The sequence below is a fragment of the Hyaena hyaena genome, unplaced genomic scaffold (genome assembly GCF_003009895.1).
Source record: "Hyaena hyaena isolate Hyena2069 unplaced genomic scaffold, ASM300989v1 scaffold_119, whole genome shotgun sequence".
Lineage (NCBI taxonomy): Eukaryota > Metazoa > Chordata > Mammalia > Carnivora > Hyaenidae > Hyaena > Hyaena hyaena.
Window position 1 is genome coordinate 1,837,143 of NW_024080750.1, and position 22,867 is coordinate 1,860,009.

General features: G+C 54.1%; 1 protein-coding gene across 2 annotated transcripts; it reads right to left on the bottom strand.

Annotated features, from left to right (window-relative positions):
- Nucleotides 1-2,154: 2,154 nt before the first annotated feature.
- On the bottom strand, nt 2,155-21,868 carry RAE1 (ribonucleic acid export 1). 2 transcript variants are annotated; one of them, XM_039236871.1, is made up of 12 exons: nt 21,694-21,868; nt 19,509-19,605; nt 18,843-18,947; nt 17,745-17,837; nt 13,366-13,452; nt 12,279-12,365; nt 12,088-12,159; nt 11,003-11,110; nt 7,459-7,565; nt 7,303-7,378; nt 6,608-6,802; nt 2,155-3,200 (listed from the first exon to the last, which is right to left on the bottom strand). In XM_039236871.1, the coding sequence occupies exons 2-12, from the start codon at nt 19,596-19,598 to the stop codon at nt 3,114-3,116; spliced, it is 1,107 nt and encodes a 368-aa protein (XP_039092802.1). In that variant the 5' UTR covers nt 19,599-19,605; nt 21,694-21,868; the 3' UTR covers nt 2,155-3,113. The 2 variants fall into 2 exon arrangements, with proteins under 2 accessions (XP_039092802.1, XP_039092803.1); XM_039236872.1 differs by lacking the exon at nt 21,694-21,868 and adding an exon at nt 21,018-21,564.
- Between the last annotated feature and the right edge of the window lie 999 nt (nt 21,869-22,867).

A 22,867-nucleotide genomic window follows, 5' to 3' on the forward strand; every position in this document is an offset into this window, starting at 1 on the left:
TACACGGGATAATACTCGCCATTACTGTGAGCGACACAGTGGAATATAGAAAATAAGTGGATTTTAAAGCGGCTCCATTACAAAAACACTAGTACCAGTAACTACAGTCACTTCACAGCCTATGAATGGATGTTTAGTTTGGAAAATGCTGGCTGACATGTTCCCTAATGTGTTTGGCTCATTTCTCACAGAACCTCTCCTTCAAAGGAAAATCAAATTTGGGGGCCCCTGGGTGGCTCAGTCCATTAAGCGTCTGATTTCAGCTCAGGTCATGATCTCATGGTTTGTGAGTTCGAGTCCCAGGTCGGGCTCTGTGCTGACAGCTTGGAGCCTGGAGCTGCTTCGGATTCTGCGTCTCCCTCTCTCTCTGCCCCTCCCCTGCTCGTGCTCGGTCTTTCTCTCTCAAAAATAAACGAACACAAAAAGTTAAAAAAAAAAGAATTTTCCAGTGTGGCATTTTGTTCCTTGAAGATGACTTTATGTGTACGTTTTACCTTCCGTTGTATTATTTCATGGCTCGTTTTTACTGCTTTGTTTTCATTGTATAAATTTTTATGGTTACCTTTTACTTTGGGCAAAAGATAATCGTTTACCATACACTTCCTTTCCTTCTTGAAGTTGACGGCAGTGACGAATCTTGCAAGGTAACCATGTTTTTCAAAAGCGGATCAATGTAAAGGACAATAAGTAAAACACAGTGGAAGTGGGGTGTGCCCGGGACACTGCATGACAACCGGCCCCTTCATACGACCAGGCACCGGAGGGGCTGGTGACAGACAAAGGTGACAGACGAGGCCACCCCTAACACAGGCTGGGCAGGCAGGGGTCAGGAGTCCCCCTGACTGCAGAGGGCTCTGGGAAGGCTCGCAAGACACAAAAGCACCACATTTGCTGGCCACTTCTGTGTCTGTGCCCCCAGGACAGGGGGTCAGACCGGACGTGGCGGAGCAGGGGTGCGACCCTCCTGTGCCAGCACCACCCCGCCCCTGACCTCCGGCTCCTCTCCTGCAAGGTCTCGCCGCCAAGTGCGGGGTCACGTGCAGAGAGGAGAAAAGGCCCAGCGAGACCGGAGGGCAATGACGTGAAAGCAACGTGCGAACTTGAGCATCTAGGCGGTCGGTCTGCGCCCGCCGGGAAGCTCCTCCGCCTCCGCGTGGGGCCGGTCAGCACACGATGCTGGAAAGCATTAAGTAGACGAGACAACGGGCCTCCACGAGGCTTACATTCTCCTCTCAACGAAAGCAGGGCCTCTGGTTTTAACCGCGTGCAAATGTCTCATGGTGTGGGGACTTGACGCTTGTTATGACGGTCACGGTGCACACGTGCGGCTTTCTAACTAGAAGACCCCATCAAGTTTCCGAGTACCCACTGCACGCATCGCACGGTCCGGGTGCCGGCACAGATGAGGTCTAAGATGCAGAGTTTCTCAAAGACTCCGTGTGCCTTTTAGGAAACATGAAAACAAGTACCCTAAGAAGTCCAGTGACTCAGCACTTATTTCCTGGTTCATTGGCAAAAGCACAGCAGGCTTTGAAGCTCTAGGTTCTGGGCAGGCGGACAAAGAGCTGGGGCCCTGTCTACCAGGGCTCTTGTCTCCGTGGGCACCACGGGCTCTCTCTCTCCCGGCTTCTGGCACCACAGAGCAATTTCAGTAAATGGTCTTTGGCAAATGTTTTCAGTTTGCCAGTAACCAAAACGAGCTGTCCCCTTGGTCTTGCGGCAAAGCCCGGTCTTGGAAAAGAATGCTCTGCGAAGCTCCTGATTTAGACCCACTATTTCAAGGTCATTTTCAACCATCGCCCGTCACTGGCTTATACAGAGAATGAGGAAACTTCGGGTAAATGAACACTGCTAAATCTTGGCCCCCCCCCCCCCCGCCCACCATGAAGGCGGGCCACCGAGATCACACCACACTCGGCATAGCAGCTGCCTGCTGTCCCCGCCATGTGCAGATCACAAGGCCCCACAGCTGATTCATGCAGCAAGAGACATGAGGTGGAATTAACTTGAAAACTCAGACTTTTCCCCCTTCGCACCTGCCTTTCTCTCCCCCCAAAATACATCTTTCATGCAGAGACAGAGCTGAAGAATTAAAGGGCCTGAATTTACTTGGGATCCGACTACCAAAGAATTTGAACCACCGAGTGCAGGCGATCTCTTTCAGTAAAAAATTTTATTTTCCTTGCTTTTTAGGAGTAGGCAAACAAGCGTTACAAGATCATCAAGCCAGATTTCCAAACTTCAGCAAGTCAGCTTAGATCCCAGCCCCAAACAGTAACGCGTGAGAAGCATCTGGGATCACAGGGGAGAAACACAACCACGGACTCAAAAGTCAAACGTCGAAGTTGAATTTCACTCAGATACTTACCAACTAAGAATTTTCAATTATGAGAAATTAGAAAAGGAAAGCAAGGCCGGGAACCCCCAGTCACTGGGCGCGATCCAGAGCACGTGTCCTGCAGGCAGCTCGGACCCCGAGCTGAGGGCCACACAAACGTCCCCCACTGGGTCTGGCGCTCAGCACACGGACGGGCCGTCCCGGCCACCAGGCGGTGCGCCCGCAGAGCCCAACAACACAGGGATGTCACAGACGGGACGCAGGAAGCCTGCGCTCGGACAGGCAGCCGCTGGGCCTGCGCACGGCGGACAACAGTCACGGCCCGGGGTCCCCGCCCTCCTCAGCGAGGCTGCTGCTCCCCCGACGGCGTCTCACGTCACACATCAAAACCCACGGTCGTGCTGGACGGAGGAGCCCCCGAGGGCTGAGGGGCAGAGCGGGGGGCAGAGAGACAAAGGGAGCTCAGGAGGCAATGTTCAAAATACTTTATTACAAAATGCAGCACAGCGTCCTCAGAATGTTCCCCAATGTTCTCCACCAAAGACGGGGCTGAACGAAGCGCTGCAGATGCCCGGCCGCCACCGGCAGGAACCTCACTTCCAGGGCCAGCAGAGGCCGGCGGCGGGGCTCCTGCCTGCCCAACGACGATCGTTTTCTCCAGGGGCTCAAATCCACATCGTGGCTGACAAGCTACCAAAAACTGGGACCCAAATTCGTATGAAGACGAGGCGCAGCGGAGAGAGCACAGCTCCCGACAGCCCAGGGGCCTCGGCCTCTACTTCTTATTCCTGGGCTTTAGCTCCTCGGCTGCATTACGCAGGAAAATGTAATTCTTCTTTTGAGGATTATAAAATTCATGTCCCTAAAGAGGAAAAAACACAACAATCTTATTATTAAAGAGCAAAAGTTAGCATTTTGCAGGCACTTGGCACCGTCAAGCCCCGTGCCGCGCATCGAACAGACTCTCTGGGGGACCAAAACAGGTTTCTGGAGAAAGAAGCAAACGTTAAACAGAAACTGGTTTCGGAGGAAAGGTCAAGGGCGTGGTGGGATCAGTCTTCAGTGTCCCATTGGGACAGATGGTCTTTGATGCACCGTTCAGCGGAGATGCTTCCACCCGCCCCCACTGCAAAGCCCGGAGGACTGCCTGTGGGAGGAGCAAGGCCTTCCGGGACAATGGGGGAGGGCTGCTCTGACTCGAGGCCGCCAAGCATAAGGCACAGCTGCTGCTCTGGGGCTTCCCGGGCATGAGGGCAGGGCCGGGCCGGTCCTCCCCACACAGAGCCACACAGACGCGGAGGGCCGTGTCGTGGTCGCTGTGCCTGCTCGTGCCCGTGGTGAGGCGGAAGGAGATCAGTACAACTCTGGGACCAGAAAATTCGGGCCCAGGCTGGACTGTGAAGGGCTGGGAAGGGCAGACTGGGGGCTGTGAACATTATCCCACACGGAAAAGGAACAGTGGCCACCAAAGTCTCACTTAAGTGGCACCAGGAGGAGAGGGGGCGCCTGGGTGGCTCAGTCGGGTGAGCATCGACTCTTGGTTTTGGCTCAGGTCGTGATCTCATGGTTCATGAGTTCGAGCCCCGCATCGGGCTCTGTGCTGACAGCAAAGGCTGCCTGGGATCTCGTCTCCCTCTCTGCCCGTCCCCTGCTTGCTCGCGCTCCCAAAAACATAAATTTAAGGAAAAAAAAAAAAAGAGAGACAGGACAGACCTGTTTCAGGGAGGTGGGGGGGGACAGGGAGCAAGGCAGAGGCAGCACCTCCGGCGACCAGTGGAGCAGTAACAGGGAGGCGGGAAGGGACCTGGCTGCCCCCTGCCTCCCCCACGATGACGGGTTTTAGGCTCATCCCTGGGCAGATGTGCTAATAAGGGTCTAGAAGTTTCGCTCAGTGGTGACACAGGCTCTCATCGTAGCACACAAGGCACAGCTGCTCTGGCCAGGGGGACACCGGGCAGTAGGCCGAGGGGTTAGTACCGCGTGGTCAGGGTCTCACTCCAGGGACAACGGTCCTTAACGCAGAAACAGGGTGGCGTTCCCAAAGCAGCTCTTTCTACACGAGGGTGAGGACTTCACGGCTTCCGCGACGAGCTGCCTTGGACACTTCAGGTGACGCACCAAAAACAGCTGTCGCAGTGGTGACCCACCCGCCACCTCTGACCACCGTTTCCAAGCCTGCAACACACGGAGCCCTGAGCGAGACGTGGGCTGACCCGGCTCTGAGGTGGCCGCGGGCGGAGCACGTGGAGGGGGACCCATGGAAGAGCCCTGGGGAGAAACCGAGGCCTCAGGCCACAACCTGGCTCCGGCCCGGCCCCAGCAGAACCAGAAGCGCACGCTTTGCAAAGCAGAGCGTGTGGCTCCCACAGTGAACAGACACGTGGTGGCACATCTGTGCCACAGGCTGCCACGCAGTGGAAAGGACGGACCAGATATGCTCTGGGCCGTGGGTTCTCCCCACAATCATGTCACCAGGTGAAAGATGCCCGGCAAAAAGGAGCGTGTGGTGTAGGACTCGTTTTACATAGAATTCTAGAACATGCAAACTCATCTATAAAGACAGAAAGCAGATCAACGGTGGTGTTGGTGGGGGAAGGATTACAGCAACACACATGGAAACTTCTGGGGGAGATAAAAGTGTTCTCTCGCCTGGGGTGATAGTTTCAGAGACACATGTACAGATGCTGAAACCGATCACTCCGCACAACGACCACATTTCAGGGCCCCCTCCGTTCGGCTGCCCGAGAAAGCAGGGTGCAGCTGCACACCCGCGTCAGCCGACACTCAGCCACGGAGGCCACACGGGCAGGGGCCGGGGCGCCTGGGTGACTCGGCCTGTTAAGTGTCCGACTCTTGATTTCAGCTCAGGTCACGATCGCATGGTTTGCTCGATCAAGCCCTGCATCGGGCTCCATGCAGACAGGGCAGTGCCCGCCTGGGATTCTCTCCCTCCCTCATGCTCTCCCCTTCTCAAAATAAATTAAGCTTAAAAATTAAAAGTTAAAATTAAAAATTAAAGAAAACAGTAACGTGCTGAACAGGCAGGGTGACCACAGGGAGAGCAGCCAGAGACAACGTCCGGCTCTTCTGAGAAAGAGAATCAAAGGTGAGACGAGACCTGTTTCTCCAGGGGGCGACGGTAAGCGACTCGGCAGGGACGCGGGGGCGACGGAGGCCTGGAGGATGGAGGACAAGCACGTGGGAGTCGGCGGGACTTCTCTCTCCAGGTGAGGGGCCCCTGGGGCACCAGGTGCGCGCACGCTGTGGGGACCAGGATCCGGAGGAGCTCAGGAACCAAGCCAGAACCGAGGGGCTGCTGGCGGCGGCTGGAGAGCCCCACCCAGAACCAGTCAGGCTTCGGGCGGACGGGGAAGGGCGGCGCCCAGGGCGCGGCCGAAACAGCGGGAGCAGGCGGGCGCTCCCCCCTCCCGACAGGCCCCGCGGTCAAGGGAAACGAGGTTTCTCAGCGAACCTCAGCGAGCTCTGGCCCAAGGCTGGAGCGTGCGCTTCCCAGCGGAGGACCAGGAGGCGGCGGGGACGGAGAGAAGACGCCCAGAGGGGGAGACGGGTGGCGTGAAGGGGTCCCGTGCGTGTCTGCGGTGGGAGGCGGTGGAAGCAGACGGGCCAGGAAGACACGCGCGTGTGCCGACGAGTGGGAAGCCATGGTGGAAAGGCGGCTGCGGAGAGGGGGGCAGAGTGGGGCGGGGCGGGGGGCGTGCAGACGAGAAAGACGAAGGATCAAACAGTCCAGGAGAAGCAGCAGCCCAGGAGCACGCACGGGGCTGGCCGAGCGAGAGCAGGCGTCCGCCAGCAGCCCGGGGCTCGAGCACCCGAGACTGTCCCCCTCAGGGCTGCGCTGGGACGCCTCGAAAATGCATCCAGGATCCAGTCAGCCCCTAACTCGCCTCCCCAAATAATACGCAAAAAAGCAACACCTCCAGCGAAAGCCCGGCGACCTGGCCCCGCGGCCCCTGCCCTGCTCTGCCCTCCTCCCTGGCAACCACCCAGGCCTCACTGAAGGACGTGCACCCACCCCGACGACGCCCGGGTGGCCCTGGGCTCACCTCTGCTTCTGGGCTCATGATGACCAGACCGTCCCCAGGGGCAGGTCCCCAGGGAAAGGCTCTTTAGGTGCGACCTCACTGAGGCCCTGTACCTCGCGAGCATGGCCTGCTATTTCCCTCGGAAGTGACAGGACGGTGACCTGCCAAGGTCACCAGTGAGTCCGGAGAAGAGTCACAACTCGAGGCCAGGCCTGCGGGCCCTCACCTTGGACCAGTCGTAGCTGGAGGCGTAGGCGAATATGTTCCCGTTGTGGTTGAAGCAGCAGGCCGCTATCGGCTGGTCCAGCTGCTCCGAGGTTTTCAGTTTCGTTCTGGCGTCTTTGTCCCAAAAGCTGAATCTGCCATCAGATCCCACGGTGGCGAGGGTGCCGTGAACAGGGTGGAAGGCGATGCCGTTGACCTGCAGGGAGCGACACGCACAGTGAGAGGTGGACAGCGCAGGCGTGGTCTGGCCTTTGCCAGGACGTGCTTCGTGCCGCGGGAAGACAAAGCATCCAGACCGTCACTTCCCGGGAGCCGGCTGCCCGCGCATCTCAGGAGAAACCAGCCAAGCTTCCAGAATCAACTGCCAGCCCAGGGCTGCACCACGTCTCCCGTTAGGAACACGAGTCAGCAAACATGAACACATTTGCAGCCAGGGGCGCCGCAGAGTGGACCCCAGGAGCAGCGCCCGAGGGGGCGGAAGCCGAGGGCCCGACGTGCACCCAGAAGCCGCAGGCAGAAGCACAGAGAGTCAGGGTGTCATAAAAACAGAAACCTGGGCCCTACGGCGTAAGCCACCATCTCTGCCTGTGAACTTGCACACAAAGTGCTCTTTCCTGCCCCCAGAATGACTCAGCCACCCACCTCTAAGTCTAGTTTCTAGACAGGTTCTCAAGGTTAAAGTTTCTAAAAACATACCGCGTAGATGTCCTGAGGCGCTGAGGTATTGGTTCCGTTCGAGCGGTGACATTTGAAGGTGAAGTTGTCTTTGGCGCTGAAAGGCAAAGGCCTAACTGAGCTTTCCTGTCTGGAAAGTCTCAGGTGAAAACTCACAAGCGAACTGAGCCCACTTACGGGTTTGGGGGGTTGATGTAGTGAATGGCAACCCTTCCCTCAATGCTTCCCAGAGCGAAACCAGTCGGCTTGTTCTGTTTATCTTTGAAAATCGCCACACATCGATGCTACCATTTGGAGAAAGGAAAACAGCGCGTTACCACAATGTAAAAGGTAAGACTTCATAACGAGGTGAAGGTAAATAATTTTCACCCTATTTCTGGGTTACAGAAGAACCAGAAACACAGTACGCAAACACGATACAGAAGTGATTTCTCGCCCTCTGGTAAACATTACCGTCCACCTTTCGGGAAACGACTTGTACTTTGTGAACAAACTGCAGACCGTGTGCTTTGGTCAGTGAGGCTCAGCCTCTGGTGCCAGAAAGGCCTGTCGCTCCCACAGCGTGGTGACCCTCGGGGCCCCCACGTCCTATTCTGGTGCCGCCCCGTCATGGCGGCGGGGGGGGGGGGCACTCGTCTCTCTCAAGGCCCACCACTAACTAGGGCGGCCACTGGCCCAAGGCTTTGATGCCTCTGCCTTCGCGGATGGAAAAGGGAAATGGTGTCCCCCCCCGCCGCCCCCGGCGACCGCAGGGACAGAGGATGTGACCGGCACTTTCTAAATTGTGACCACACTTCACAGAAGCAACACGCCGCACCCGACCTAACGCGGGTCTGGGGACCCAAAGAAGGGGTTCCCTGGACTCTACGGCAGAGGCCCCCCCCCCCCAAGAGCCCAGGATCAGCCTCCAGGGGCAGAGGAGCAGGGCCTGGGTCTTCACTTCCTCTGTCTATACTTCCTTTTACATGTTTTACTCAACTATCTTGAGAGAGAGCGTGTATGCGAGCAGGGGCGGCAGCGGGGAGGGGGAAGACAGAGAGAGAGAGAGAGAGAGAACGAGGGGGAGAGAATCCCAAGCAGGATTTGCACCGTCAGCACCGAGTCTGACGCGGGGCTCTGTCTCACCAACCATGAGATGACCTGAGCTGATGCTCAACTGACGGGACCACCTGGCCGCCCCCCGAGACCGACCCACCCACCCACTAGACGTTGCATCTTCCGTGAGGAGTTCAGGAGGCGCAAGGGCTGCATCAGAGCCTGGGATGAAGCCACAGAGGAGTGAAGGTGAAGAGCGGTTTCTGTTACTGGGACGCCTGCCAGAGCACACGGATTTCCCAAGTAAACCGAAGAGTGTGTGCTGGTTCTATTTCTGTACCGTTTGCCTTTTTTTTGAACAAAAAGCCCATTACTTCTGCCAGCAGAAAAAAGATGAACGGAGAGAGACGAGAGTCTGTGAGTTCCCAGAGGCGGGCAGGCGGTGCCTCGGGCGCTCAGCTCGGGAGCAGGAGCCGCACGCCTCTAGGGGGCTCCACCGACCAGAACACACCCACGCGGCGGCTGGGGCAAGAGCTGCCCGCCTGCCTCAGCAAGTGAGAGGCCCAGGTGCCTGGGAGGCAGGAAGTGAAGCCGGGTCAGACTAGGTCTGGTCAGGAGCCGGGGACTGATCCAAAAGGAAATGAGGAGCCACCACTCTTTTCAGCAGGTCCGGCAAAGTGAGATGCGCTGTTGTAAGAGCGAGCCCCCCAGCCCCCCTCGGAGAGACGGAAGGAGGGCACACGCAGAACCCCTTCCGTCACTCAAGGAGACTTGGATTAGATGTGGTGGGAGAGAAGGAACAAAATGAACAGATGCCCAAACACCTGCACGGCCGAAGTGAACCCGGAGATGAGAGAGACAGGCAGGAAGGGGGGGCAGATCAAGGACGGCCTCCAGATCTGCAGCAGAGGCAGCAGCAGTGGATCTCACGGGATGCGGGGCACACGGGGAGGAGCAGGAGGGGGGCGGGAGCAGGGCAAGGTCAGGTTTCCGCTCAGCAAACACCTACAGAAGCCCTCCACACGCCAGGCCCGGCGTTGGCTGGGAAAGACGCAGCCACAAAGAGAAACCTTGGCTCTTGCCGAGTTTACGTTCCAGCGGGCAACACGAGACAAGATACGTAAAACGTATTATGTGTTTATCCGTGAGGCATATGCGCGCGCACACGTAACTTTGGGAAAATACCAGGGAGAAGCCTGAGGAGGGGTAACCTCGAAATACGGACCTGCAGACACCGGTCCCGGGTTTGGCGCGGGCTGGGACACGGGGCTGGGACACGGGGCTGGGACACGGGGCTGAGACACTGGGAGACACGCAAAGGAGCTGTCAGACCATGGGAGTCCCCGAGGGGCCCCGGAGCCGAGGTCTGTCGGGGATCTGGGTCCCCAGCCCACAAGGTTTACCTAAGTGACAGCAGGGACGGGAGAGGAGGGTCCTGCTTCAGGAGAGAAGGCAGCGCGACCAAGGGCACACACCGGGGAACCCAGCATGCGGCAAGAGGCGAGGTAGCCGAAGTAGCAACCGCGTGGCAGGTGTGAGGCGGGCATCGCAGGGACCAGGGATGGGACCCTGGAGACCACGTAAGGACAGTGGTGACTCCTGCTCAGCGGGGGGATCGGCTGGTCCGCGTGCACTGGAACCCCTGGTGAGGAAGAGCCATCGGTGGCCAAGCCAAAAGCGGTTTCAGCAGAGTCATGGGGGCAGAAGTCTCAAGGGAGCCGGGTGAGGAATGAGTGGGAGGGAAGAGGGCGCATGTGAGACGCTGAGCTGCAAAGGAAAAAGGGGTCCGAGTGGTACTGAAGATGTGGGGCTACTGCTGGTTTTCTCGGGCAAAGGAGCCTGGAGCATGAGTCCGGGCCGGACGTGACATCAGGGGGGGCGGGAGTCCGAACCCCCCCCCCCGCCCGCTGAAGAGGTGCGGACCCCCCCACAGTAGGCCTGCACAGAGCGCACCGCTCACCTGCCTGGCGGGAGAAAGGCCGGGAGCGGTGCGGGTGCAGGCAGACTTCTAGACTCGGTGGGAGGAAGAGAAGTTCCCCACCACTGGCTTTACGCTCCCTGAGTAGGAGCACGTGCAGAGACAAAGGTTGGGGAGGGAGAGCCTAGGGGTTCGACGAGCGAGAAAAATCTGCGTCTGAGGCAGGTGAGCTGAAGAGAAAAGCCCGGTAACGGGGCATGATGAATGCACAGCAGGGGCCGGAAGCTACGTGCACGGTGGAGTCCCTCTCGTTCCGTAGGGTCCCGCTCCCCAGGGCGCGTCTGGAGAGGACAGAGCAGTCGGGCTTGTCCAGGGACGGACAGTATTTACTCACTAAATACTTGCTTGTATCCTGAGTTTCACCCCCTCTGAAACTACTTCTAGGGGCACCTGCGGGGCTCGGTTGATTGTGCATCCGACTCATGATCTCGGCTCACGTCACGATCTCACGGTTTGTGAGCTCCAGCCCTGCGCTGGGGTCTGTGTTGACAGATCCTGCCTGGGATTCCCTCCCTCCCACCCTCCCTCCCTCTTCCCACCCCTCCTCTGCTCACGGTCGCTCTCTCTCAAAATAAAAAACTTTAAAGAAACAAACTACAAGAAGAAGCTGCGTATAGATGTCTGGAAGTTCAACCGGGCCCAGCCGTGGGCCATAAGGCGTGTGCGGCACGTGCTCACGAGCGCATGCGTCCTGGCCGCGCAACTCACCTGGTGCTTCAGCGGGGATTCGATCCTCCTGAACTCAGAAGGCTGATTCTCTAACTGGTAGACAATCAGTCCCCTCTCCGCAGTCGCCACCACGGCCATAGGGTAGATCTAGGGAACGGAGGGAAGGGCCGTGCTTGAAACGAAGGACTATGGCTTTTTTTTCTTTTACACCAAACTATCAGATCAAATTTCTTTTAGAGCCAAAAAAGTCAGTCTAGATTCTTTTTTAATTTAAAAAAACCACCGGTATAGACATGTTTCGTGAAAATCTAGAGCAACCATATCTGAAAGCACAACGTCCGTTTTTAAGAGGCTCGTGTTTTAAAACCGTAAGATATGATAATTTGGAAACTACACTGAGGAACAGGGAAGAAACGAAAGGCGCCTACCCCCTTCACACGACAGCTGTCGTTACCACCGGTGCCCCCGCCGGTGCTTCCCCGGGCGCGCGCACGCACAGGCGCGTCGGGCGCTCATACGTAAGCTGTGCCCTCGCTCAGGGTGTGTGCTCCGGGAGGGCGCGTGCTGACCGGACAGCACCCCTCCCACGCCCACCAGGCTCAGCTAACCTGCCGGCCTTGCTGGCGCACCAGCTCACACCCAGGCTCCGTCTTGCTCTACAGAACCAGAGCCATCTGCGACTTCACTTTTCTCACCGTGAACTCCTAACAGCGCGATTACTGGTAGTTGGCACAAAACTTTAAGACTTATAACCAAAGGGACAGAGAAAAGGTTCTTCAGTTTCCTTTCCACTCACAGTCCCCATGGACCTGGTGCCACCTGCAAAGTCGCTGCCAGTTTTCCTACAGCCGCCAAAACACATTACATACTGATGACACATGGCTTCCTGCACACGTTCAATTAACAAGTGGCAAGAAACCCCACCAGCCAGCATGCCGTAATTCTGGGACCAATGCAAAATAAAAACCTCCTGATTTAAGACGACAGGCGATCAGAGCTACATCCTCTGTGCACTTATAAAGTCTGACAGGTTTTTAGATGACTCTCTAGTTGCAAGAGGTCATAGCATTTTCTGTTTCTCTTGAAAGAATAGAGTAACTTATATCAAGTCGGAAATTCCTCACCACGTCAGCACAGTAACATCTTTCAGGGAGCTGCAAAACCATCATAGGATTGGATGATCGTGTGTCCCAAAACTAGACGCAAAACAAAAACAAAAACCAGTAAGCGACCCTTCAGAGCTTTAGTCCAAGTAGCTTAAGAACAAAAGTCCCTCCTGGTCAGGCCATGCCCTCCCCCTCAAGGCGTGTCATACCTTCAAAGTCTTATCCCAACTCCCAGTCATCACGCAGCTGTAGTTTGGTGCTTTGATCCAATGGATGGTTTTAACAGGAGCATCGTGCTTTCAAGAAGAGAAGTCAAAACAGATCAAGACAAGTGTAACTATGTGCTAAATAGCTTCAGTTCTGGAAATCCAGAGTGAACTTGAATATTGAGGTCACCCCAAACAAACACCAAAGGATATCCACGCCTCTCCCATGAGCGGACCATCCGATTTAACTGAAGGATATCTAACTACTTACATTCTGGTAAGGGTGAAGTTATTCTACCTATGATTAGCTAGCGTGTGAGACTAAAAGCAAGGCCTTTCCGAGGGAGGAGTTCGGAGCTGACTGGGAGGAGTTCCACCAGCCTTATTTACTGACTAAGGGCTGAGAGTTAAGAGACGGAGGACACGCTTCTGGCACAGCCACACAGCCGGGACCTCGGAGAGCACGGGGCCTTCTCTGAAAACATTTCCATGTCGGGGGCCTGGGGGGCTCAGTCGGTTAAGTGTCCGACTTTGGCTCAGGTCATGATCTCATGGTTCGTGGGTTCGAGTCCCGCATCAGGCTCTGTGCTGACAGCTCAGAGCCTAGAGCCTGCTTCGGACTCTGTGTCTCCCTCTCTGACCCTCCCCTGCTCATGCTCTGTCTCTCTCTCTCTCTCTCAGAAACAAATAAAACGTTAAAAAAAAAAAAAAAAGAAAAGGAAAGAAAATATCTCCGTATCAAGAGGCCCTTCTCGACAGGTCAGGCCCCCTGGTTCCTGGCTCTCTTCCCTTCGTTACTTCTGCCTTCACAGTCTTTCCACGGAGCGTGCCGCTGTTCCCAAGCAGGCTCACAGCGCCACAGGCGCATGGGTGCCCCTCTTACTCACCGCTGGGTCTCTACCCCAACCCAAAGTGCCCAGCATACAGCAGGCACTCAATAAATACTTGTCCAATGAGAGAATGTCCAAATACAGCAGGTAAAAGGCAAGCCACACACGGGTGCGGGAACGTCAACCCCGTGGGTGTTGGGGCCGTGTGCACCAGCCTTCTGCAGGCCGGCTGAGGACCTGGGCGATCTGTACTCTGTTACCTGGGCAATCTGTATTGCCTGATTACTGTTGAGGTCCCACATTTTGGCAGTTTTATCGCACGATGCTGTAAATACTTTGCTCCCATCCTGAAAGAAAATTGAGAAAATTTGTCATTCTAAAAAAAAAAAAAAAAAAAATGAAACTTCTGTCTGTATATTAGGTTGATCATATAGAGGCAAGTTTTGTTTTGCAATATTTCTTTTTTTAAATTCTTTTTATTTTTTTAATGTTTATTTTTGAGAGACAGAGCATGAGCAGGGGGGCAGAGAGGGAAGGAGACACAGAACCTGAAACAGGCTCCAGGCTCTGAGCTGTCAGCATAGAGCCCAACGTGGGGCTTGAACTCATGAACCATGAGTTTTAAAAGTATTCAAATACAGGGGCACCTGGGCCGGTTAAGTGTCCGACTTCGGCTCAGGTCAGGATCTCACTGTTCCTGAGTTTGTGCTGACAGCTCAGAGCCTGGAGCCTGCTTCAGATTCTGTGTCTCCCTCTCTCTCTGCCCCTCCCCCACTCATGCTCTGTCTCAAGAAATAAACAAACGTTTAAAAAAATTCAAATACAGAACTCATGAATTAGGTCCAATATAAAGAAGCACAAGATAATTTTAAAAAAAAAAAGTACTAAATGGAAAGTCCAGACCAGTGGTTGGCCGTTTTTTTATTCAAGGGCCATTTATTTAGTAAACATCTTAGTCCTCAGTGGCCTCCGTTGCAACTCCTTAAGTGTTGCACTTGAAGGCAGCCACACGCATTATGTAAACAAATGAGTGTGGCTGTGCTCCGATAAACTTTATTTACAGAAACAGGCAACGGGCCACACCGGGCCCATGGGCCATAGTCTGCTGACCAGTGACCTAGATTATTTCATTTCTGGTTCCAAAGCTCAAAGATTTACTGCCGTCCTTCCCTAGCAAGTTTCTTCCCATATAAAGTCACCAGCTCTGCAACTGAAAGAAAAGATAAAACCTGCCTCTCTGTTAGTGAAGACAGAGGGTCCATAAACCCTTAGAAGGTACCAACGTATGCAACTGTTCCCAACACTGAGTGACACGCTGGCCTCTCGACAGCCTTAGAAAAGGCCCATCCGACCAGCGGTGATCAGCACCACGGAGCGGCAGCTTGACGGACCCCAACGAGCTCGTAGATGGGAGGCTAATCTCCCCAAAGGCCAGGGCTGAGGGCAGCACTGGCCGGGGCTCTCCACCCAGCTGCTGTCCACGCCGCCTCGGTCACCAAGTAGAGATGTCCTCAGAGGGAGAAGAATCACCTTCACCGAGTTTGGTTTTGTGCCTCCACGGTCACTCGGGCTCCTCCATGTTTCTGTGCTGTGACCCACGCGCCGTCCCCTCCTGAAGGCTCTGCCCCGCCAGCCCCTCTCCCTTCCTGGAAGCCCATGAGGGAGGCCGTCAAGCACATGGGCCCTGTGGCCAGGAAGCTCTGGGTCTGGGCCTAGACTCAGCCATTCACGATGTTCCCTCGGGCAAGTGTGTCAACTGACACCATGCCAGTCGCTTTATGTGCATGTAATCTAGCATCACAAAGTCCTGCTACCCGGAATTCTATTTGTTTCTATAGGTCTGTCCTAAGAGACCAGAAATTCCATGAATATGGTATTTGCCTACCTGGCCTGCTTTATTTTCCACTATACCCCAGGGTGATAGCTTACTAGAGTGTGGTAATTATCTGCTGAATATTATCTGTCGTAATTACTATTATTACCTTCATTTTACAAATGAGGAAGCAGACAAGGAGATTAAGTAACTTGCCAAAGTCAAGGCACGGAAGAGTTAGAACCCAACTCTGAACCTAGGCCTGGACAACACAATGCTCAAAACACCAGAGGCATATGTGTAGTTCGTTTTTCTAACTCGTCTCCTCAGTGATGGCACCCCTCCCCAAATTTACAGGGCCTTCTGCGTTCCCCACATCCCAGCGCCAGTACCCCCGGCCCCTCTCAGAACCTCGCTCACTGCATGAGATCCCTTCGTTACGGTGCTAGATTCCTACATGAGATGATGCATGACTTAGAGAAAGGAAATAACGTGTCTTCATTTTTATAAAATCCCAAAAGCCACTCAATACATCTGGGCGACAGAACTCCTCTACCGGTTAATTCTACTTCTTATCCACTTCATAAGAAACTTTACATTCTGATCCACTATCCAATCAGGAATAATAGACACGTAAGATAAATCAAGTATTTTAAATCTACTCAAGTTGCTACTTTTCCATGTGTAAATTAAAGATAAGTTGTGGGGCGCCTGGGGTGGCTCAGTGGGTTAAGTGTCCGACGCTTGATTTCAGCTCAGGTCATGATCTCACGGTTCGTGAGTTCAAGCCTCATGTCAGGTTCTGTGCTGACACTGCACAGCCTGCCTGGGGTACTTTTCTGGGGAGAGCAAGCATGCACGTGAGCAGGGGAGGGGCAGAGAGGGGGCAGAGGATCCCAAGGGGGCTCCACGCTGACAGGCTGACGGCAGAGAGACCAACGCATGGCTTGAGCTCACGGGGCCCAAACTCATGAACCATGAGATCATGACCTGAGCTGAAGGTGGACACTAAACCGAAAGAGCCACTTAAGCACCTCCTGCCTGGAATTCTACCTCAATGCCCTTCCCCTGCACATGTGCTCACTCTCTCTTTCTCGCTCTCAAAATAAACTTAAAAAAAAAAAAAAAGTTGTATCTGTCATAAATTGTTTCCACAGATCTATTATTAGTCTCTCAATAACCCAACCAGATACACCAAGAAAACACTTTCCAGTGGCAACAAAGCTCCAAGAGGCCTCTCAGCTGACGACAGAGATGGGGGCCCCTCTGGCTCCTCAACCGTCTCGAGATATTTATAAATAGTAGACTCATTTCCCAGTTATAAATTAAATAGGATCTCATCGATGTATGGTGTAATTTAAAAATGACAACATAGGAGTAATGGGCAATTTCTCATAGTTAAACATATACTCCCCATACGACCCGATAATCCCATTATTGTTTACCCAAGAGAAATAAAACCTTTTGTTCACAGAAAGTCCAGGACGCAAGCGTTCACAGCAGCTTGATTCCTACGGACCAAAACGGGAAACGGCCCAAACAGCCCTCTCCTGGTGGCCGGGTGAGCTAACGGGGACCCGGCCACACAGTGGGACAAACTACTGGCCTGGCCACCTGCATGGGGCTCCATGGCGCACACGGAGTGAAGGGGCGCGGCGGTGCGGGGCTGTCAGCACGGCCTGCGCAGGCCGAGCCCCGGGCCCGAGAGCCACGGCAGCGGTTTGCAGGCGCTGGGATGGGGGGAGGACGCGCCCACACAAGGGTGGGGGGCGCGGGGGGGTCCTGGGGGCTGCCGTTCTGTTCATTCTACCACGACTCTCTGCGGGTCTCAAAAACTGACAAGGCTCTATGCTAAAAAGGTTCCGTTTCCTCGTCCGCAAATCATACGTGATGAACCTGACTACGCGAACGGCACAGAAGGCCCGGCCTCCCGAGTGCGGGGGCACATCTGGCCGCCCCGACAGTCAGGCCCTCGTCCTTGCCTCCGCTGGGCCCTCAGCAGCAGGGGTGGGACAGAGAAGCTGAGCTGTCAGAGCCCCGGCCCCTCCCCTCCCCAGGGGACGGCCCGCTCCACCACACCCCCCTTCCCTTCTCTGCTGGACCTTGTGAAAGATCCGTTTAAAGCCCAAGGCAGCAGCTCAGAGCCAAATACACTTGAACATGTTGGTTTATGTGACTGATGTTCAGGATTTAGGAGGAAAAAGAGAATTCAAAAACTCTAAAAAAAAAAAAAAAAAAAAAAAAAACTTCAAATGTTTGTTAATAAAAAACGATTGCTTTTTCCTCTAGGATTTATCTTCAAACAACATTTATGGCATGAAGGCAGGAAAGGTTTCCAGAAATTATTTAATCCTTTGCTCAAGATAACGTCAATAAAATGATAAAGGTTTTAAATTTTTTTTAATGTTTATTTACCTTTGAGAGAAATAAAGAAACACAGTGCAAACAGTGGTGGGGCAGAGAGAGGGAGACACAGAATCTGAAACAGGCTCCAGGCTCCTAGCCGTCAGCACAGAGCCCGACACGGGGCTTGAACCCACAAACCATGAGATCATGACCTGAGCCAAAGTTAGATACTTAACTGACTGAGCCCCCCAGGCGCTCCTAAAATAATGAGGTTTTTATGCAAGAAGAGCTTTCAGGTTAACTAAAGCTAACGTTAACTACCTCAGGAACATCAAAACGTACTACACTTACATTCAGCAACTCAGAATTTCCAACAATGTGTATACATACGTGCTGTTTGTGGTTCTTGTTATATAAAAGTTAGAACACTAACTCGTGATTTTATGTTGCAGAAAACACGAAAACTTGAATGAGACTCACATCGCTCCAGCAGACATCAAGCACAGGCCCCGTGTGCATCTGCTGGGCTTTCGGAATCGTCTGTCCGCTATCTTGAACTTCCCAGCAGCGAACCTGCAGCATATGACAAGTTAGTGCAAATGGATCCACAACGCACCGCATGCAGTTAGCACCTGGTGACCGATGGGTGCAACGCAAACACACAGAAACTTCTGTCGACTGAGATGCGGGATTTCTCGCAGGTCCTGCCATCACCCTCAGAGACCCGCAGCAACGTACAGACTTCACAGCAGCACGTGGAAGGTTTCAGCTTATCTCTGCTGGGATCAAGCGTTATCCTTTTACACTTTTTGTTTCTGTTACCTTGATAGAGGCTATCACGCAAGTCTGAATTTTATCTGCTTAGGAGTGTGGCTGAATGGTTCAAGTTCACACTAAGGGCCACTGGCACTCCTTCTGTGAAGTGCCTCTTCACATACTTTGCTTATTTTTCTACCAGAGTTTTTCTTTTTCTTTTTACACACTATGAATTGTTTTTCTTTCTTTCTGTACACCATAGGTTAAGTTTAACAGCTACCCAGGATCTGTACTTGATCTGAAGTTAAACAAGCTTAACACATGCCTTCAGAACATTTTCAGGATACCTGGCGGAAAAAATTATGAATACTACCCTGGATAACAGTCATTCTCAATGATAACTACATTGATCTGGGAATCCGTGTCAAGTTACTGATAAGATAGGAATTTTTTTTAAGGTTTCATCTATTTATTTATTTACTTATTTATTTATTTAAAGTAATCTCTGCACTCAACGCGGGGCTGGAACTCACAACCCTGAGATCAAGAGCCGCGTGTTTCACCGACTGAGCCAGCCACGCCGCCCCAGAGTAGGAATTTTTAAATGACGCATATGATCATACTTTCTTACAGAAATCAGTGTTAACAAATGAGGTCTGCCCACTCAGGAGGGCCACACCCTCTAACCAATTTCTTTAGAAAGACCATGAGTAAGCCTTACCTCTACCTCATTCGCTTGGGAAAGAATGGAGCCAAAAGGAAAGCTAACCTTGCCCTTACAAAGAGTGAGAGGACTTGAACATGCACGTAAGAAACACTTACATCATTAGCCCACGATCCTGCAATAAGAAAGTTCCCGGGCAAGGTTGGTGGGCTAAAAGATAGACAACCAATGCTATCGTCTGGAGAGGATGTTACTTCAATATCCTGGGGGAGGAAAAAGTCAACGTTACAATGTATGCATCATCAATTTCATTCAAAATTGTTTTCTTTCTCACTAAACACTCAGGGTAGACTTGTCTCGTGTTTAAGAACTACATGAACCGGACCTCTCTTACTTTGATCCAAAAGAGGAAGCCAGTGGAAGGGCCGGCGGCGACGGACCAGACCCAGCACTCTCAATGAAATGCCCATAATGAGATTTTCCAAGCGACAGCCCACTGGTTCACTCTGGCCTCCAAGTGCTTGATCAAAGTCATCGCCGGCCCCTACCCCAGAGGAAATTCTAACTCAGCAGTCGTGGGCTGGGCCCTGGGAGCCCACAATGTTAGCAAGCACCACGGTGACTTAAGAGAGGAGGAAAGCCGGGGGACCCAGGACACTAGCGCCCTGGACGGTTTCTGTGCTCCGAAGTTTGCGAAAGTGGGGCTAGACCAAGTTTCAGAGCCGTCGCCCCAAAGGAGGCTCCCACGCCATCTCAGCGTCTCTCCCTCCCTGCGGACACCCTGGGGAGCCCCTGCCGGCAGGTCCCGTGAAGCCTTCCGGTACCTTCATAGGGTTGTGGTTGTCCGTGCTCGTGCTGCCGAACATGCCGGTCCCGCTAGTTCCAAACCCCGAGGTTGTTCCAAACAGGCTCATTTTGGCCCTAAAAAATAACGATTAGTGTTAGGGACAGGCCCTTTCTCCAGTAATCAGGATCACTGGGGGCTAATTTAAAGCTCATTAAGTCACAGACGGGGAATAAGACTCTAAATGACTCGATGCCAGGTTCCTCTCTTCTAAAGAGATGTAAGTAGAAGTAAGTGCTTTTTAAAACTGAGCTTTCTACACCAGAGCAGTTCCCGTACACCCCACATCCAGCTTCCTCGCTTGCCTCACACGCTTGCCACCATCAATAAACCAACATGCCACGGCAGACGTTTCCAGCCCCCGGCTAGAAAACAGTTTGTGCGCAGTCCGAGACGCTGCACGTAGCACCAGGAACAAGCAGCCCACCCGCCAGAGCCCCCCCCTTCCAGGTCACCACTCAGTGAGAGTTCACCTTCTTACTAATTTCTACACCAGTTTATTTAGGTCAAAATCTCCCAATGAAGTCGCTAAGAAAAGCGAGCCATGCTGGCAAAGGTCCAGCAACTTCTCTGTAAAAGAAGTTTCAGAGTTCTCCACCAGGTCCGCCTGAGACCAGAAAGGTCTGGTATCACATCCTGGACAACACAGAACGGGGAAACTGCCAGGGATTCTGGGAAGGCATCTGGGATTCCCAACTTCGGGAAGAAAGCAAGCGCCGGCCTACTTGGTCAGAACAGCAACGTGCACGTGAGCGTCTCAGAGGGCAGCTCCAGGCGAGGACGCTAAGTGTGAGCGCTGCACAGGGCGCCCCGGCTCCCCGCACGAGTGAACACGGAATAACAAGGCCAGAGTCTGGGAAATGAGAGCTCACTCTGCCTTGATTTTCTCATCCACGAAAACAGAGTCACTAACAGCCACTGCACAGAATCACGAAACCAAGCGAGCCCGCATGCACGATGCTGGGGGAGCACATCTCTGCCACGAGGAACATAGGGAAGGAGCCAGGGTCATGCAAGCATGGACATGGACCTACGGGTCACGTGGACTACGTGGACTATGTGGACCATGGGTCACCCAGGACACCAGGACCCCTCACCGAGTTCAGGGGGCACGTGCACAACCGGAACCCACATCCCCGCCTGCGCCACTCTATGCGTCCCAGCCAGGCTGGCCCCCTTCCCGCGTGGACCCAGCACAGCCCCCCCCCCCCCCCCCCCCCCCCCCCGACCGGGAGCGCTCCCACCATCTGCCCCTTTCGCCTGGGGGGATCCGCCCTCCCCAATCCTCCCGAGGTCTGGCTGCATCTTCAGACCCCAGTTTACAAGTGAACTTCTGGGGGGTGATGGAAACGTTCCAAAACCGTGGTGGTGTTTGCACAACCGTATCAACCTTCCCAAACTCATCACAAAGGACCACTTTAAAAGGCTTCTACTAGGTGAGCTGTTAGTTCAGTAAGGCTGCCAGACCCGTCTTTTTCTAAAAGGTCACCTCCTCAAGAGGCGTCTCCGCTCTGCTCATTGACCATCTCCAACCTCGGATGGCATCGCCCTGCCCTCTTCGTGGCACCTGTCACGACCTGGTATCGTTTGCAACCAGGCTCCTTCCCAGGAAAAGCTCAGCTCCAGGCCACACGCGCGACCCTAAGCACAGTGCCTCGGCCACGGTGGCCGGTGCCGAACAGATGCTTGCCTGGGGGAGGCGTGTCTCCGTGTATCCAGTAAACACTCAGCAGAGGAGGCCGGAAACGGAGAGACAGATCAGTTTCTGAGAGTGGCAGTGCAACAAAGAAAGGTTAAGGCGGGGGAAGACTAAAAGGGATGGAGGCCCTTCCGTAAAGGAATGGTCAGGGAAGGCTTCTCCGAGGAGGCAGCATGCGTCTGATACGCCACACCTGTAACAGGGGAAGGCGGAGGCGACAGACGCTGCCATAAACTCCGTGACCCTGCCCAGTGCCTCAGTTTCCCCACAAGAAAGACGAAGGGGGTTAGACTCGAGGTGACCCCGAGGCCCCTGCCAGCTCTGAAGTCCCTCCCAGGGGCCGGTAACGAAGCCCGCTAGCCGGCCGGCTCGCGCCGCAGCACCTGGCTGGGGGCGCACTCCGCCGGGGGGCCCGGCCGTGGAGGCGCCATGGCCGCGGAGAGCGAGGGAGCGGCACGGGGCCTACCTGAGAGTCGCGCCGCGGCGGGGGGCAGGTGGCGGGGAGCGGGAGGAACTCGGGAGCCTGCGAGCCAGCTCGGGCGAGGAGGTGGCGGAGGCGGGGTGGCGCGGACAGAAAACCCAAGGGCCGAGATAACCCCACGCCGGTGGAGGAAACTGCCCCAATTACCGCGGAGCCACCGCGCATGCGCCCTGGGGCCACTTCCTGTATCGGCCGGAAGGCAGGAAAGAAAAAGGGCTTCCTCTTCTCGCGAGACGACAGCACATGCGCAGAAGCGCTATTGACGCCGAGAAGTAGTCCCCGTGCCAGCAATGTGCGGATTGGTCGAAAGTTGGTGTGGCCCTCCCGCAAGTTGCCAAGCGACCGTTTTAATACATTCGCCGCGCCAGCCCGCGGAGGGTAGTTAGTTATTTTCTCTTGAGAATTAAAAATCTAGCAGAATTCTGATTGCCGCCAACTCAAGTCCAAGGCCATCCTTGGAGAAGCTGATGGAATGGTGCCCGGGCTGCGAAGTCCGCCAGCCCTGAGCCCTGCCCTGGCCTCCTGTTTGCCGTCCGGGACTCTTTGGGCCTCAGTTTCCTTCTGTAAAATTGGCATAATGATGCCTGACTTCCAGGAAAATTCTTAGTTGGGTTCAAGTGAAGTAACACACATGAAAGACTTTTGCTAAGTGTAAGATTCCATAAAAATGCTAAGGGGCTGTTATGACACACACATAGACACGTGCCAACTCCAAATATTTCAGCTGGTTGCTGAATTTCTGAAGGAGAAAAGAGGGAGGGATCTCCTGGCTCTGGGACATACACTGAATCTTCTCGTTGGCTAGTCAGTGTGGTCTGCGAACCAGGAGCCTTTATATATCTGCAGCCGTTATAACCCACAGGATCTTTTAATAAAAGTCAGAAGGTCCAGGAGGAGCTGAGCAAATCCCCAGCTGAGCACCAAGAGTCTAGATGAGGTCTTTGGAATCGTTTGGGGGACATTATGTAAAGCTCTGCTGCCTGGGCCTCGCTCTCTAAATCAGATTTCTGATTTAGTTGATCTGTCGTGGAACAGGGGGTTAATAGTTTTTATGAGCTCCCCAGGTGATCCTAAGAAGCAGGCAAGATTGAGAACCTTTAGATCGTGATAACAATAACAATAGCTCTTTCGAGCACTTCCATCTCCTGTGATTTCCAGA

What these genes read in the sequence shown, in the direction of transcription:
- RAE1 (XM_039236871.1), bottom strand. Translation starts at nt 19,598, where the DNA reads ATGAGCCTGTTTGGAACAACCTCGGGGTTTGGAACTAGCGGGACCGGC. An exon ending in ACAACCACAACCCTATGAAG is followed by an intron (nt 18,948 to 19,508) that starts GTACCGGAAGGC and finishes TTCCTCCCCCAG; the next exon opens with GATATTGAAGTAACATCCTC. An exon ending in TTGATGTCTGCTGGAGCGAT is followed by an intron (nt 13,453 to 17,744) that starts GTGAGTCTCATT and finishes ATTTTCTTTCAG; the next exon opens with GATGGGAGCAAAGTATTTAC.